The sequence below is a fragment of the Theobroma cacao genome, chromosome 1, assembly GCF_053813885.1.
Source record: "Theobroma cacao isolate CCN51 chromosome 1, ASM5381388v1, whole genome shotgun sequence".
Taxonomy (NCBI): domain Eukaryota; kingdom Viridiplantae; phylum Streptophyta; class Magnoliopsida; order Malvales; family Malvaceae; genus Theobroma; species Theobroma cacao.
In genome coordinates, this window is record NC_142639.1 from 13181681 (window position 1) to 13199394 (window position 17714).

At 32.0% G+C, this 17714-nt stretch overlaps 2 protein-coding genes across 2 annotated transcripts; both read right to left on the minus strand.

Annotated features, from left to right (window-relative positions):
- Window positions 1-651: 651 nt before the first annotated feature.
- LOC18612446 (Sterile alpha motif (SAM) domain-containing protein) lies at window positions 652-4176 on the minus strand. The gene is made up of 3 exons (XM_007049251.3): window positions 3646-4176; window positions 1549-1741; window positions 652-971 (listed from the first exon to the last, which is right to left on the minus strand). Exons 1-3 carry the CDS (start codon window positions 3697-3699, stop codon window positions 841-843), a joined length of 378 nt encoding a protein of 125 aa, XP_007049313.1. The 5' UTR covers window positions 3700-4176; the 3' UTR covers window positions 652-840.
- Window positions 4177-12433: 8257 nt separating this feature from the next.
- Window positions 12434-17197, minus strand: VPS11 (vacuolar protein sorting 11). The gene is made up of 6 exons (XM_088809759.1): window positions 17119-17197; window positions 16731-16990; window positions 16452-16625; window positions 15964-16287; window positions 14090-15862; window positions 12434-13497 (listed from the first exon to the last, which is right to left on the minus strand). The coding sequence occupies exons 2-6, from the start codon at window positions 16953-16955 to the stop codon at window positions 13108-13110; spliced, it is 2886 nt and encodes a 961-aa protein (XP_088665885.1). The 5' UTR covers window positions 16956-16990; window positions 17119-17197; the 3' UTR covers window positions 12434-13107.
- Between the last annotated feature and the right edge of the window lie 517 nt (window positions 17198-17714).

Here is a 17714-nt window from a genome sequence, read left to right on the forward strand (position 1 = left end):
TTACTATGAACCTTAAACTAAGTAGCAATCCAACTGAATTATTAAATAGGTTGGAGTTGTTTCTTTTTTCCCGAAATAAAATTTCTTGTCTAATTATTTATGGAATAGCAATTTCTTGTTCCTGACCCAGACAGGCATCGGCATCTTTTCTTTTAATAACACCTAACCACTTTGTTCAAACCCTAAAACATTGTACAAGTTTTTTCTTTGCAAATAAAGTTGGCGTAAACACAAACGAGAAATTTGCAAGACTTACCTTCAATGAGTATATCAGGCACATTAGAGTCACAAGCTCCCATTATATTAATTAATGATAATAATGATTTCCAACCAAGATTAGTCGCACTCAAAACAGCAGATGCTTCTCCAGATATGAAAACTTAATATATAGATTCTAAACATACAAATAAAGATATTATTTTCCTGTATTAACGGGGAAATATGCAGCATTTTGGGTTTCACATTTCAGAAGCTTTTCAAATTGCACAGTCGCAGCTTCAATTTTTTCAGACAACACAAGCGCTGTAGCATCTCTGCAAGGGAATGTGAATGTCCAAGAGTGAATATCTTCACTATGGTACCTACCAACCTATCACCATTTCCTTGATACCAATATAAATGGCACTCTGCTTCACGTAATAAGACACATGATACAGCATGACATCAACAGATGACAAATATATTAAAAAGGCTTGTATATGTAAAAGAGTTCTTGAAGGAAGAACTATCAGCAACTCCTTGACAGATTTAAGACAAAAAAAACGTTTAGCTTTTTCCCTACTTTTTGCTCCCTAAACAACAAGAAAAACTACATATACGTACATAAAAGCATAATTTGCATCATGGTTCCAGCTTCAACGAAACAACACGTGACTGTCTGTTGCGCTTTGCCACCTTGACAAAGACTACTGAAAGGCAAGAAGGAGCCCACCATGGCCTGCGAACTTTTTGCTCTCCTTTTAGGCAAGCCACTGAAGAATACATTTTAAATATATCAATCAATTTGAAACGTTTCTACTTGTGAGAATAAGTTCCTCTTGTTTGTGCACACAACAAACAGAGAAGAGCTCCCTAAAACAAATTGTTTCTTGAATAGCAATCCCAATATCACTAAACCATTTGAAAGTTACAGCATACTGTGGCCAGCCTCTCTCATGTAAACAGGCATCAACAAATCTTAATCCAACCAGTATTCCTATTTTAGCAATTCATACACAAAAGGCACTGCTCCCCCTTGGGTGTCAGAAGTTGTTGTTTGATGAGAGTGGGCAAAATGTTCATGCTTCGTAGGTAAATGATGCATACTGTCTTGTTCCAGCGAATCTAAATCAGTCAATGCCTGGTTGCTAGACAAATAATGCATGCAGCAGAGAAACGCTCCTATGTTTTGAAAACCAGTGCAACTGAAGAAATACTACTCACAGAAATATGTCTCTTATCATAAGAACACTGACAAATAATCAAGCAATTTTTAAGATTGAAGTAGCTTCCAATGATTGAGAGGCAAAAGTTTTTTGCATGGAAAGAGAGCAAGCGAGAGAGAGAGACCTTTAATTCGTCTGAGTTCCTTGCATAGTGTGATGAAGTCTCCCCACTTCATATGGCATCGCCTTATAAACCGAAGAATTTGTTCAGTTGTGAACATGGACATGCCTTCTAGGTATTCCCCATTGACACCATTTTCTTTGAAAATCTGGCGGTAGCTACCTAGATTTATCTCTTCCAACCACATACCAACATCCTGCCAGGATAAAAAAGACCACAGCACAAAAGCATGCCATTGAATCAAACGTCCATATCAAAAACTACTCATGTTAAAGGTTAAAATGACAACATGTTACAAATTCTTCACCAAGAAGGAACTGTTGGTTTAGATAACATCATAAAATGAACACATTTTGCAGCACTGTTCAGTAGTAATGGCTCAATTTGTGCAAAATTACCTTGTTACTCAATTTTCCATTTTTCTTTTGGGGGTTAACCAGATGTATCACTATGAGTTTCCATAATCCGAAAGGTAATGATGATGAAAAGAAAGGTCGTGTGCTTAATTATTTTCTCCATGTCTAGCCTTCAAAGTTGCATGTAACAATGTGCATTGTTGCTACGTTGGTTCACCAAAAACATGCAGTTGTTGAATGCCTCATCATTTGACAAGCAGATACAAAAATACATGTCGTCCATGCAGGATAAAGATATATAAATACATAGCTAATGCACCTTTCAAAAAATTAAACATGGCATTCCAAAAAGGTCATAAATGTCTAATATCTTGAACATAAACAGACCTGTCTTCAAAAATGAATACCCAACTGATGGACCTATTGATTTTTCCAGTCATCCTCCGAAAAGAAGTCTCCCTCCAATGGGGACTTCACCACTAAAGAGGTAACACCAAGTTCCCACGCTAACTCCAAAATCTGCACCCAGGAAATTATTTTCCTTTTTCTTTCTTTCTCACTTTCCTTTAGCCTTTAGACTTGAATAATTGACAACTTGTATGAAATTGGGGTAATCTTGTCAATTGGGAATATAACAAGTTTGCGTGAGAATATCTTTAATTAGAATGTCAACACAACAGATTGGGTTAAGGAGAAATTTGATATACAATATCGCAGGTACCAAGACCATAGAAGCACTTATCCACTAAGTTGTTATGGTTGGACAGCCACACATCTAAGAAAATTTCATTTATCCACTCAAACAACATCACCGTGACCTTCGCCAACAACCTTCAATAAGGGTGCTCATCACTATAAATGCAAGTTTTGACACAGACAAAATGAAATGCAGAGAAGATCCAATTGCAATACATATCTGAAACCACAATCTAGGCTCGTTTGTTAGGGCAGTGTGTGGGGGCTCCTCACCACTGCACCCCCCACCGCACTGCGCTGCCCTAACAAACAGGGCCCTGGTAATCAAAAAGCATACAGTATACAAAAAGAAGAATCACCACAAAACAATATCAACACCTCTAACCCCACAACTAAATAGATCATGCCAACCATCCCAACACCAAGAGGGTAAAAATAGCAACATTGAACAATCATTTTCTAATGAAATGCTAACAGGTCATTCATAAACAAGAGGGCAGGCTCAAAATCACCTAAAACAGAGCCAACAGAAAATTGGTTCATTAAAATACAAGTATTCTATACCAGGAGATAGAGAAAGAGAGAGATTGAAACCACAAGGTCCAAGACCATAGAGAACTAAATTTTCATTTACCAAAATGATAACAAGGAAACCGAAAAACAAGTTTCCTTAGCTAAGGCCTAATTTTGATCATGAGGAACAACCAATAAAAATTTATCGCCTTTACGATTAATTGATATCAATCCATTCACTTTAACAGTTTCCAATAATCAAAACCAAAAATCAAAATATTACAATAATTAAAATTTTTGACAATCAGCAAATACCCATTTTTCTCTTACAGACTCTTTTTTTTATATAATTTAATCAAAATAAGTGAAGAAATGTCACCATCAAAACTTCCAACTGAGAAAATGATAATATGATTAGCAAAATTCCCCATTCAAGTAGCAATACTAAAATATCACACAAAGAAAAACTCAAGATCTAAACTTTACAGGAGTAAAGATCCCAAAAAAAGAAGAAGACGAAGAAAAAAAGAAATACCTCAACAGTCCATATGAAGAAATCGAGTGGCTCAGGCGGGTTTTCTTTGCTCATCTCCTCTATTATTTCAACCAAAATTCACCGATTATATTTACCACCAACTTCCCATCAAAATTTACCGCCGCTTACAACGAAAATCTAATTAAAACCCAAAAAAAAAAAAGGCAAGAAAGAGCTATCCCTTTGATTCCCGGCAAAAGAAAAAAAGAAAAAGGAAAACCAGAGAAAAAATGGTTTTGAGGTTAGAGTGACAGTTGTTGAGATCCCAACCCTTCTTCTCCTTTGTTTTTTTTTTCTTGTTCTCTTTCTTATTTTATTTTATTTTTATTTTTCTCGGGAAGCAAACACCAGAGCGAGAGAGAAAGAGATGAGAAATGAGGGAAAAAAAAAAAAAAAAGGGAAAAGCCTACCGTGTGAGAAAGAGAGAGTAAGAATTTTAGGGTTGGATTTTTTTCTACATTTGAGATTTCTGAGAATTTAGATTGAAAATTATCTTAGAGAGAGAGACAGAGGAACGGTGTAAAAATAAAGAGAAACAGGAAAAAATAGGAGAGAGCGAGTAAGAAGTTAATGTAACATACTCGCACTGTTGGCTTAAGATTTAGTTTGGAGTGATGGGTCATCGTTTCGTTGCTTTTTTTAGTTCTCGTCCTTATTTCCCTTTCCCCACGCGATCTATGTCTCGGTCCCCCCACGCGCTCTGTTTTCTCATTTTGTGTTGTGTGTTTGATTTTGTTTATAAACAGAATTTGCCAAAATTTGTAGTACTAGGTTATGCGTGAGCAAAGGAGAATATATAAGATTTTGAAGGGAAGATTTTAAATGGGCAAGTGAAAAATTAGAATGAATATAATTAGAAGTAAAACCTCATCATATATCACCGTGTTCCACTGTTGTTCTATATTTTTCTATTTTATCCACGTCCTAGCAAATGCAGTAGAGTTGCTGTTCGTACACATATGGATGAGCTCTAAATTGCTTGGAATTTATAAATGCATTATCTTCTTCTATAAATTTTGATTCTATAATTGTCTTTCTTCTTACCCAAATATATTATATAATCGTTACTCTATAGAAGTATGAGATTAACACTAAGATTTTTGGTAATAATTTTAGATTAACCTCAAATTGTATGATAAGGAATGAATTTTTAACTTCATTAGCTATGTACTAGTTAAGGAGTTTTTCTCTTACAACTTTTTTTTTTTTTTGAGATATTAAATTTGGTACCGATTTATTTGGTATAATTGAGAACATAAAATTTTTACTAAAATCTCATTACACTCTTATCATTCGAATTAAATCCAAATGAGTTATTTAAATTATTTTTTTTTCTAATACATACCATCACAATCATTTTTAACAGCAATATTATCATTATACTCGAGTAATAACGCCAAACATAACAATTAATTACACGATCACAATGCCTCCCCTTGACTACATAATAGTGAGTTATCAAAGTTTTAATTGATTATGTTAGTTACGTCTCTTTATTGACACATAAATATACATGAATGTATCATGCATATCTCCATTAATTTGGAGAGGAATTTCCCCAACATAGCTTAGAATTTCTCTCTCTACCTAAACCCTTTAATATCTATTTATTTGTGTAATTTATTTCTCCCTAAATCATAGTTGGTCATGACTACCTACTCTCTCTCTCTCTCTCTTAATGTTGTTGTTACTCTTGGGTTTTACCTCTGTTTTAAGTTTTATCATCGCTCTTCGGTACCATATTGCTCATTAACTTCCTTCCATACCATTATTCCCGGTTGCAAGTGTATTGAGGCTTAGTGCTAATAAAATCACTTTGCAAAAAAAAATAAAAATAATTTTTTTATCCACTTGTCAAAACAGGTAAACATTCATTTAAATTGGTAATGTGATTATTTTTATTAGCTATATTGTGATCATAATAAAATGTTACACTAAAATTATATTATCTTTTTTTCTTACCAAATATTGCAAAATAATTTTATCATTTACGTTATAAGGAATGTTCATTAGAAATATATTTGATGCATTTATAGTCCTGACACCTCATTAATAAAGTATTATTTTGAAATAAATAAAAAGTTGATATTAAAACTTGCTTTATCTACTTTTTTTTTTAATATCTCATTAATAAAGTGTCAAGATTTGATGATTTGACGTTATATAAAAACTATACATGATTAGTACATAAAATATAAAATCAAGTTAATTACTTATCTCGTATAGAACATTTTGTGTGGTGTGGAATGAAAATATTAAGTATACTTCCTTATATTTTAATAAAAGAATTACAATAATTATAACAAATTGTGGTTGTACTCTTATGCAAACTGCACATTTCAAATAGTAAAAGCAGCAGTTTAGTGACTTTAGCCTATGTCTCAAATAGATTCTATAGAAAATAAAGGGCCTTAATTCTTTATCAAGACAACATGGCCCATCTCATCATTAATCTTTTTCTTGAGTTACTTACTACACCTCATAATGTGATCAAACAATAAGAGAAAACATATCAACAAAAGATTGGTTCAATTGGTACTCTTTGTCTCCATAAGAGAAATTTTAATTTTAAATTTAAATTTTATCAATAATTTTTCCATTGATGTTAATTATTTAATGATTTTTATTCCACGTCTAACACATATCTTTCTTTTATCTAAAGCTAAATAACCTAATTACGTTTTGATATTTTATTAATAAATTATAATACTTTATTTGCCTCGTAATTAGTATTTAAATTTGATTTTTTTAATTAATTTTTAAAATTTGACAACTTTTTATTTGTAAATAATTATTAAAAAAATACTCTTCCAAAATTTTGTCTAAATTAGGTTCGAAATGTTTATTTATTAAAATTTAATTTAATTAAATGTTATAAATAATTAAAGTCAAAGTTGAAAAGATCAAACTAAAAAAGTATTTAGGAACTACTGGGGTAATACCGTCTTTCTTAAGCGATAAGGGCAAAATTGTCCATTTGGTTTTTTCGTAGAACTATTTATCTATTTTAACAGAAAAATAGGTAACAGGCTAAAAACGAAGACACGGTCTATTCCAAAGTATCTAGTTTTCAGTTTAGTCCCACGTGGTCCAGTCCTGTCGAGATTGTGCAATGTACCCGCAGATGATTATGATGTAACTGGTGGGGGGCCCATCATTCCTTAATAAAAAATGGCGGTGATTAGGGTAAGTAAACTGATGAATTGGATTGTATAGTTTTATTATGCATTGAAACTTAAATCTAACGGTGATTAGGGTTAGGGGTGGAGCTAGTCAAATTTTATTGGAGAAGTTAAATACAATTAAATAAGAGTTAACAATTTTAAAATCTTAATATGTTAAATTTAATTAATAATAAAAATATTGACAATAGAAATATAAAACTAAATATAAAACTATAATTTGTAAAATATAAATAGTTAAAAATGATATATAAGATTAATAATTTTTTTATATAATCAGAATTATTTAAATACTATATATTCAAGAAAATTTTATTTTAACTAAATATAAAATATAAAGCATATAAAAAAAATATATTCAAGTTAATTTTTTCTTTTATAATCAGGATTAATAAAAAAATGATACGTTGATAAAATTTTAAATAACAATATAATATTACAATTTATATTTGAGAATTATATAATAATTTATTAATTTTTAAATATTAAAATCATAGAAAATAAAATTTATGTAATATAAAAAAGAAGAATATAGCAAGTAGAAGGTAGATACCACATATTACATAACAAAAAAAAAAAGAAAAAGAATATGGTTAATGGTTTGTAGAAATTTGAGAAAGAATATTTATAGAAACTTATAACATATGAACAAATAAAATACAAATAAAAAATAAATATAAATAATAATAATAATAATATAAATTAAAAAAATTTAAAGTTAAGTAAGATAAGTGAAATTATTTTATTATTTTTTATTTATATTAATTATTAAATAAAACATTATTTTGAGGGAGGTAGTAATAGAATATATAAAAAATTTAAAAATTTTTATATGTTATGGAAAAAATTTTAAAAGTTTTGGGGGGCCATGGCCCTCCCATCACATAAGGAAGCTTCGCCCCTGATTAGGGTAAGTAACTAGGTAGATTGACTTATATGGTCCTACCATGGATCGAAACTAATTAACATATCTAATAAATAATGGAAGACTCATATTTTTATATCCAAAGCTCACTCATCTTTCATTGATGTGAGATCTATAACATTTTACTCCACTCAATTGTGCAACACCGTCGTTACATTGGCTTTTTTACCCACAGAGGAAAAAGACTCTTATACTAATCTAGATCTACCTCGATCCTTGTATCTCTCATAAGACTCCACTTTTCAAACTTAAATAAGCTTATAAATCATGAGTTCACGTTTTCAACCCAAAAGATATATTTGATAAGTGGTGGAAGACTAATGTTTATATAGCCAGGATCCACCTTATTTTTTTTTTGTTTTTTATGTTGAAAATTTTTCAAAGCGTAGCTATCGTATTAAAATTTAATTAATTAATAAAATAAATTACATAAGGAGGGCGCGAAACACCTTACCTCTAGATTTGTAAGAAATATCGAGAATAAACCCTACTTAAGATATTACTTGCTATGAATTTTCAAACATGCAAAGAATGAGTAATAGCAATGGTTTATATAAATCTAAATAATAATAATAATAACAAATTAGGAATACTACTCCCTCATATTTATTTGAACCTAACATATGGTAAATTAAGTTTATCTAATTATAACATACCTCGTAATTCGCATTGCTCATGAGTGAAAACGTGCAACCCACACCATTTATTATTGATGTGGGATATGTGATAAGTCCATCATACCTAAAAATTAAATAGATTAAATAGTTTTAGAAAATTAACTAAAACTCACTAAACATTAGGGAAGACCAAACCTATCAAATATAAAATTGATTCGGTCGATTCGGTTTTAGATTAATGGATCAAAATTTTATCACTTTTTTTTTATAAATTACAATATTAAAACTTATAAATTTCATCAATAATTATAAAATATACAAAAAATCTAAATATAAAAAAAAAACAAACATTTGTTTCTTCACTCACACTTAGTAAAGGCTTGGTTTACTTTCCATCCACACATAAGTTCGAGTTCTTATACAACAAAAGTTTAAACATTTTATATTTTATTAATAAATTAATAATTACAAATAATTATAAACTTTAATATATTTATATTAAACTTTACTATATAATGAATAATTATTAATAATAATGTCTTTAGATATTCATAATATGTTAACATTAATGTATAATATAATATACTTAATATTACTAAATTATAAACAAACCAATATTATTTTATTCTTTATTTATAATATATTTTTTATTAATTATTAACTAAATTAATTATTTTATAAAATATTAATTACTTATTTATAATAAGTATAAGTAATATGTTAATTTTATATAGTATATATTTATATGTATTACTTTATTATATATATATATTTATATATGAAATTAATGACACAATTTATATGTTATAATTTTTATTTTAAAGTTTGTATAAATATTAACTAATTATAAATAATATGTTATTAAAACTAAGGTGATAACTAATAAAGTTATTAAGTGTAATCATATAAATAAAATTTATTATAAGTTGTAGTAATACTCATGTACAAATTAAATATATGTATATATATAATATATTTATACAATTATATATATTCATAATATTTTGTATTATGAAATATTACTAAAGTGTAATAATTATAACATATTAATAAGTGCGATATTTACTATCATATATTATAATGTTAAGATATAAGTTATATCTTTTAAAATATATAATTTGTAAGTTCATATTAATACAAATTTATAAATAAATATATAATTAATATTAAATTAGTATAATTTAATTTATATACGTACATTAATAGATTATTATATTTTAAGTATATTATTAATTAAGTTTATTATCAATTCTTCTTAATATATATATATATATATATATATACAAAATATTTTTTATATGTATATAATTAGTTTAGTTTAGTTTTTTGGATGAATTGACTCAAAAATTTTAAAATTGAGAACTTTCTAAAAAATCAATTAGATTAAATATTTTGAATTAATTGATTCAATAGATCAATTAGAGTAAATCATTTTACTCAAATTAGATTAATAATTAATCTGATTTAATTTTACTCAACTTTGACAGTGATGATGTTGGTCAAGGTTAAAACGAAAATAGGTCATGAAAATCACGGTAATGTGCGACTGGGAAGGCCCATGGCTCAGGTGCACGTGTAGCATGTGGTGAAGTTAGGGTACAGTTATGTTCTGGGCTTTGGCTACCGCATTTTAAGGATTGCTGACTTGGAATTAGAGGCGTGGGTGGATCGGTTCAATTTTCTTCATGTTGACAAAAATACCTCAAATTTGTCTCTAAATTTTTATATTAAATTAATGAAAAGGATTTTTGTTGTTATTATTCTTTCTGTCGTAAATTTATTATTTCTATTTAATTTTCATAAAATTTAAGAAAAATATTTTTGATTTTAAATTAAAATATTATTTTTTATAAATTGATTTTTCATAATTTTTAATGTTAAAAAGTAAAAAAATTATGGAAAAAATATTAAATATTTAAGAAATTATAATTTTGAGATTTTTAAAAAAAGATTGACAAACAAAATGAGCAAAAAAGTATTTTTTTTACAATAACAAAATTGAAATTCAAGTTGAAATCATATTTAAAAATTATTATATTAAGATCAAATTTAATTACATTATTATTGTTATTATTTATTTTTTACGGTCGAATAACAAAAGGTAGCACATCGCAGCAGTGATTATGATGAAATGGGAACAGCCAGCACATCTTCGCCCATAATCCTACTTTGACCGCCCGCATTTTCTTTTCTTAATTTGGGTGAGCCTCACTTTCATCTATTTATTTATTTGTATTTTTCCTTTTAAAAAAAGAGTCAAAACCATTTAATATGAGAATTAAATAGATTAGTGAGAGGCTGCGTAACGCAATCTTTAGAACCCAACTTCATCAAAGGAGCCCAAACACAATATGAAATCGACTTTGCATCACATTTGGAGAATAAAGACATAAAAATATTAAGTATATGACAGTCTTACTATTATATCGAAATATGTCTAATATAGGTTAATTAAGCAAACTCTTAAGTAGTAATTGCCTTTGATTAACATATAACTTATTAATTATGTTAATAAATTAATTCATATAACTTAGCACTTCTTGATTATTGAAACTTAATTATTAATATTCAATTACTAGAGAAATCATGTTTTAATCAATTAACTTCTTAGTGATACGTCGTATGGTGTGTAGAGGGTATATTATTCAATAAAAAAATTGTATATCATATTATTAGTAAAATTTTTGACATGATTATTTAATTATATTATCTGACATGAAATAATTTTTTTAAAGTCCAAATCGTGACATGGTTTTTAACGTAATTACATAAGTTATCATTTTTACCTAGGAAGGGAACAAATTATGAATTATTTTAAAATGGTATGGAATATATTTAGACAAAAGCCTGAAAATGACAATTACAATATTTGCGAAAACCAAATTGCTTTGCCTTTGATATGACTTAAATGGAGACGTTTTAAATTAGGTAAAGTCTCAATTTAGTAATAAAAAGCTTTTAAAGAAAAGCTGAACCCGCATTCACTCGCTCTCCCCACCTTGTCCAAAATGAAAATAAAAGGCTTAGGACCGTAAATAAGCATATTGAGAGGAGTGTTTGTATAGCCTGATAGGTACGGGCATCAACTTGTTGGCCATGGTCCCTAGATAAAAGCTGAGCTATGTTCCCCAATTTGCCCTGGATAAGAATTAAGGTTTTGAATGCCAAAGGCACATGCCGAGCTGGTGCAGATACAAGCAATGAAGCCACGTAAGTGTGATTGACAATTGTTGCATGACTCCCTCATTATTGATCAGCACAAACAGAAATCATGCTTTGGACAAACCACATGGTCAATCAAAACGCCATGATTGCAACCGCTGACTTGTTTGTACATAGGGTTCATAATCCGTCAATCAGTGCTGAATGGTTCAGCAGTTGTACTGGCATTTGAGAAACCAGTTTCCAGGCGTCAAAGTTAGATGGCTAAACAAGGAAAATGTTAAAACTCCCAACCAACAAATGCCCATGGCAGACGAAAAGCAATCTTACAAGCGCTTCAGGACACTCCTTTCACAACACTAGATTCCCAGATATACGGGGACGCATGGCACGCAAACAAAAATCGGTAGTTGGATTTGAATCCTTTTGTAGGTCCCCATCACAAATATCATGGCCAATACTTCATCCAGCACAACCATGCTAGATGCCTTTCAAAAAAAAAAAAAAAAAACCCATGCTAGATCCTTTTAAATGAACATAGCTTGAGAGATTTTGGTAGGACAAACAAAGCTTGATTTATGTGCACAAGTTGATAGCACTCGGACAAAATTAGGTTTGATGAGTTTGCTGATGGGCCACAACTTAGCTGGCAGAGACATTTTTGCAAAGGTGACGACGCAACTGCTTTTCCAGGACAAAAGCTCGCAGTAGCATCTGAACAATAGGAACTAGACACAACAACAAACCCTGATTTCCACCATATGTTGGTTGCCCCTAACAATCCATTCCCAGTCGGATCCTTGAGTTAAGCATCACCAGACCGAGTGGCAAGATCATTGCCCCATCAAGGGTCAGAATTAGGGAGAACAACTGCCACTGGTTTTGGGCATTAAACAAAAATCAAAGCCAATTAACTACAATACCATTTCAAAAACTCACATACATTACATTCCTTTGCGTAACAATAACCCAATAACCAAAAATTAGACTGCATCAAATCATACCGGTAGGTTACAGCTTATAACTTTTATGATGATAATTACAAAGCAACACAAGTTTTTCACACCTAAAATCTAGCCTGTGCCCAGAATAATCGTACACAGCATACACTTTTGAATTGTTAGAACGAGTTGATTTCTTTCTTTGCCAGAGAAGAAGGAAAACATCTGGCTTGCAACCTCAGAGTAAGAAAAATCACACAAGAAATAATGCTGCAATAACTCACCAGTTGAGCCAGAATAGTGGAACCCTCATAGCTGTGTTGCTGTGCCTTCTGAGTGAAGACAGCAGATGAGTATTCCATTTTGAAACATAACACAAGTCGTATCCTTCTGATAATTTACTCACCATGGAACTTTGGAAGTCTCACCATTGAACAGCTAATCCAATTGGGAAAAGGAACTATTGGTCCATCAAAATTATACAAGGGCAGGTGCCTCAACAAAGCTGTGATCCCCGTCTCACTCTATTTAACCACCAGTCACGGTGATTCAAAACAACATTGACCCAGAAATGCAAAGAACGAGGAGAGAAATGCAAAGAAAAAACACTTACAAATTACAACAACCAACAAAATTTAGAAGCCACTGCTGGAATAAGTGCTTCCAGATCTAACAGTTCCTGTGGGACCATTACTAGTTTTGCTAATGACCCCCTTTCCAAAATACTCAGCAATTACAGAAAACCCGTCCTTCGAGCTCTTAACTAGTTGGAAGAATCGATCTTGATCTTTTGAATTCTGTTCCAAGCTTCTCTTCATTTCCATTACAGATCTGTACTCAGGAGCACACTCAGGGCATTCCTTTTCATTATCACCAAGGCAACGTTGATGAAATGAGTGCATACACATGAAGTGGACAGCTGGGAGGTCAAGGGTAAAAGTGCAAGCAGTGCACTTGCTCAGCTGAAATATCCTGGCATTTGTCCTAAGGTCCTCAATTTCTTTTCTCATCGTCAATGTGTCTTCCTGTGCAATTCAGAGACTCCTTGAATTAAAATGAAAAATAAAGAACAGTGATTGAACATAGTTCTTGTACTTGCGATATGATTATCATGGAAAATTTCAAAGCATTAAAAAAAAAAAATCCATCTTTCTTCACGGCTTCAATCATTTTGGAAAGAAATGGACAAATTTTATGTTGTGTAAGTTAATGGGCTTCACAATGAAGAATGCATGGTATGCCACTAAATATGAATTCTTTACTGGTTTAATATATATGAATCATTTCCGCCAAAGAAACTAAATAACTGAATGATGCAAAGGGCAGCAAAGATTATCCATTGCAGCATTGCAGTTTTAAATTACAATTAATTTGTCTTCTTTTCGCTCACATGCTTAGAAAATATTGTTTTAATCTCTTCATGATACTTTAATATATATATATATATATTTTAAATGTGGTATGATATGGAATGTTTAATGGCCACACTCTCTAGATAAATAATTCCTGAAACTATTAACGGATCAATAACCACCTTCCACTGCAGGTAGGTGATTGAAAGAGAGGTAATAAACCTTGTAACATGAAAAATCATTGAAAGCAACTTGGTACACCAACCTGATACTTCTCTATAGCCCGTCTGTCCTCTTCAATCAGCTTTGATTCTTGTTCAAGTTTCCGAGCAATGTAATCTTTAATAACAGATAGTGTGAGGCATGGATTCCTTGAAAGTGTCTGAAGGACGATAATGGGAGGCAAGATGTCATCCCTTTCTATATAGGTCAATACTTCTTTCACTTCTTTAGAGCAATCTTCCCCAAGTTCCCCAAAATACTTTAGAAGATCTGCCCAAAGAGTGGGATCCCCTCCCTTACCAGAATCCCCTAGCCTTTTGCAACATGCAATCAATCCCTCGTGATCATGAGCTTGCATGTAACAAGCAATCACTTCCTTATAAAGCTTCATCTTCTCATAGAGATACAATAAGCCTTCTTTAAATGCGTTCATCTCACATAAGATGATAGCGAGATCAACATCATAAAGTGGATGTTCCAGGTCAGATGGCCATGCACTCTTAAGCAAGCGTAGCCCTCTCTCACGTCTTTCCAGAGTATCCTTTTCAAAATATGAATTCTTACCATCTACAGTTAACTTCCCATTATACACTGCCCTTGACATTGCAGGGGCTGCTGGTTTCGCTTTAAGATTAAAATCTATTCCATTGTTAGCTTGGGAAATTGAAGGGAAGTTCAAATCAATGGACAGGTACAACTCCAAGAGTGTGTTGTGAATCTCTACTTGAGCAGGAGAATCTTTTACCTTGTCAGCATATTTTTCAAGGAAATCCATCAGAGATTGTGGATGATGGATGAAAATGTTGAGGAAATCAACAGGAGATGGCAACATAGATAAGTAAGCACCATTTGAGGTTCCACTTTTAGCCAAATCTACATCCTCAGTACAAAGCCTCATGAGTATATCAATTGTCTCTCCTGGTTTGTGCTCGATGAGAATCTTCCCGTATTCCTTGACTGTCACCCCAGCTTGACTTGGTTCAAGGCTTGAAATATATTGCAATGCTTCATCATATCTGCCGAGGTCTTCAAGCAAAATCTTTAAGTACCATTCATGTCTCCCTGCCTTCTTTGCAACATACATGGCATGTTCATGGTAATTGGCTGCACGGCAGACCCTTATAGCAGTCTCCACATCGAATTTATGTTCCCCAGCACCATCCTCACTCTTAATGAACACATTCAGCTTTTCGACATCTTTCAATTTTGTATAGCAGTTTAACAGAAGGGTAGTGTGATCTTTAGAGGCAAGCCCCTTCTCATGTAAATTTTCTAAGTAATTTGTAAGGTTGTAGATTCTTTGTGCATCCAGAAATTTTTGTATTACATATGAAGGTTCAAGGTGACCAATGGTGAGGATGTACTGAGCCATAGCCTCATCATAGTCTTGTTTGCTATATAGATGATCGCCATACTTCCTCAATACTTCAGCAGTTGCAGTAGCATCAGCTTGCTGAGTTTGAACAAGGTTGATAGCTACAGTGTAAAGGTTTTTCTTGAAGAGCATATCTAACTTGCTTTCCATATCCTTCTCACCGATACACAAAGCTGATTTGTCAGTCATTATAAGTATTATATTACCCCATTCACAAAGCATGTAAGAAACTTCTTTAACCACTAGACTGTGTGCTATTAACCGGTTCTTGAGGTCATAAACATTGAAAGTATTCTTGCCATTTCTTTGATCTGCAATAACACATAATAAATATCCACGAAACCACCCTAAAAACTTCTTCTCTCCTTCAAAAGCCCAACACGGACCGCGTCCATCTACTTCATAGAAATACACAGCCTCAGGTCGACCAATTATCAACTCCTAATCAGAAAACAACAAGGAAACACTTCTTTTTCTAAGATAACATATTATGGTTATTAAGGCACCATAAAAAAAAAAAATAGGGCATGAAAAATGCATACCGAGCGGTCACTCATTGTGACACTATTGACATTGCATCCAATCTGATCTAAAATTTGCCGCCTAGGAGGTTGGTTCTGCATGCTGAACAAGCTCACTGAATTTGGAGTTACAGCAAACAATAGAAGGGCTTGACCATCCAATCTAAAACCTAGTCCTGTAATCAGTGAATTTCCTTTGTCAGATACACTATCAACCTGAAGCTTGAAACGGGTTATCCTTTCACGTGCAATATCTCCCTTGATGCAGTAAATGCAACCATTGTCTAACCCAATAGCTATAAGTAATATCGGCGGAGCTTCCTCTAAGACCAAAAATGATGTGATCTGCAAAGCACACGGACTCCCATTAAGAGTTTAAAAATAATATAAACTCTAGTCTAAGGTATTCCACGAGTTGATTTAGCTAAGGTTCAGTTTGGTCATTGCTTTTAGCCTTCACTACTCTTTGCTATTTACTACAGAGCCAAAAAAAAAAAAAAGAAAAATACCTTAGCTTGAGGAAACTGATTGGTGAAAATACGCAAAATTCCAATACAATCAGGACTAGTGGTACTCGATCCTTCTGGCTGCATTTTATCAAGATCAAATACCTTCAGGCACATCCCTGATTGTTGCGGTGATATTTGCTCATCTTCTCCAATACTCACCAAGAAATTTCGTTGCTAATTTATCAAAAAATGGGGAAAAAATCAATCAATCAATTAAAGTTAATATACTATGAAGTTGAATTGCGAAGAAAATAATTTTTCTTTCATTTTTTTTTGCACCTTGAGCTGCTGGAGGAAGAGGACGGAAGAAGAGTGAGCTTGGAAGCCGAAATTGAGGTTGAGGCCGCGGTCCAGGAGGCTTACAGTGCCGTCGTCGCAGCCGATCACCAGCTTCCCTCTGCCGCTGGAGCAACACTCAATTTTTCCACCGATTTCCTCTGGGATTTTGCATTTCCCTCCTCCCAATTTTTCCTCGAAGAACTCGAACTTCCTCCACTGGTACATTCTCCCTTCTCGATCACGGATCGGCTTTCGGATCACTGTCCGAAAATTAAAACGCCAAAAACTTATTCTTTTTTCAAAAAAAAATTAATGATTAAGCTCTCCACTCTTAAATGTTTTGTTTTTTTGGTTGGAAAAGAAGGGCAAATGCGGACTCGTTTCTAACCTTTTCGGAAGATAAATCGGTTATTGCTATTGCCAGGACGGTTGTTTCCGAAGCTTAGAAGGAGAACGAGGTAAACAACGATTTGTCTAATCAGCAGAAAACCTGCTTTAGATCTTAAACGACGACGTCTTCAAGAAGACCAGTCATGGGCTCCATTTGTTTCGTTTTTTCCTAAATAATCCTTGAACTCCCTTGGTTCTAATTTGGGCCATCATTGGACCCATCAAGCTGTTCGGGCTTTAAGAACATAATAGTCCATCATCTGGATGAAATTTGAAGGGCTTCATTATCCAGAGTTTTCTAGATTCCGCCTAAAAACCTATCCAGAAAAGGTTTTAACATGTTTTTTTAACTATTTTTAATCTCCATTTTTTGCCCCTAAATATTTTAATCCCCGTCTGATTTTTTTTTTTAATTTTTATCAAAAAGCCTGTTTACATGAAAAAACCACATAATATATTTGAACGACTTATAAATTCATTTTAATTAATATAACTTTTTATTTTCTTTGTTTTTGTTTTGTAACAACTCCTCAAAAAGTAAAAAAACAAGCAGCAAAAGAGAATCTAAATAAATAAATAAATAATTTTATACTT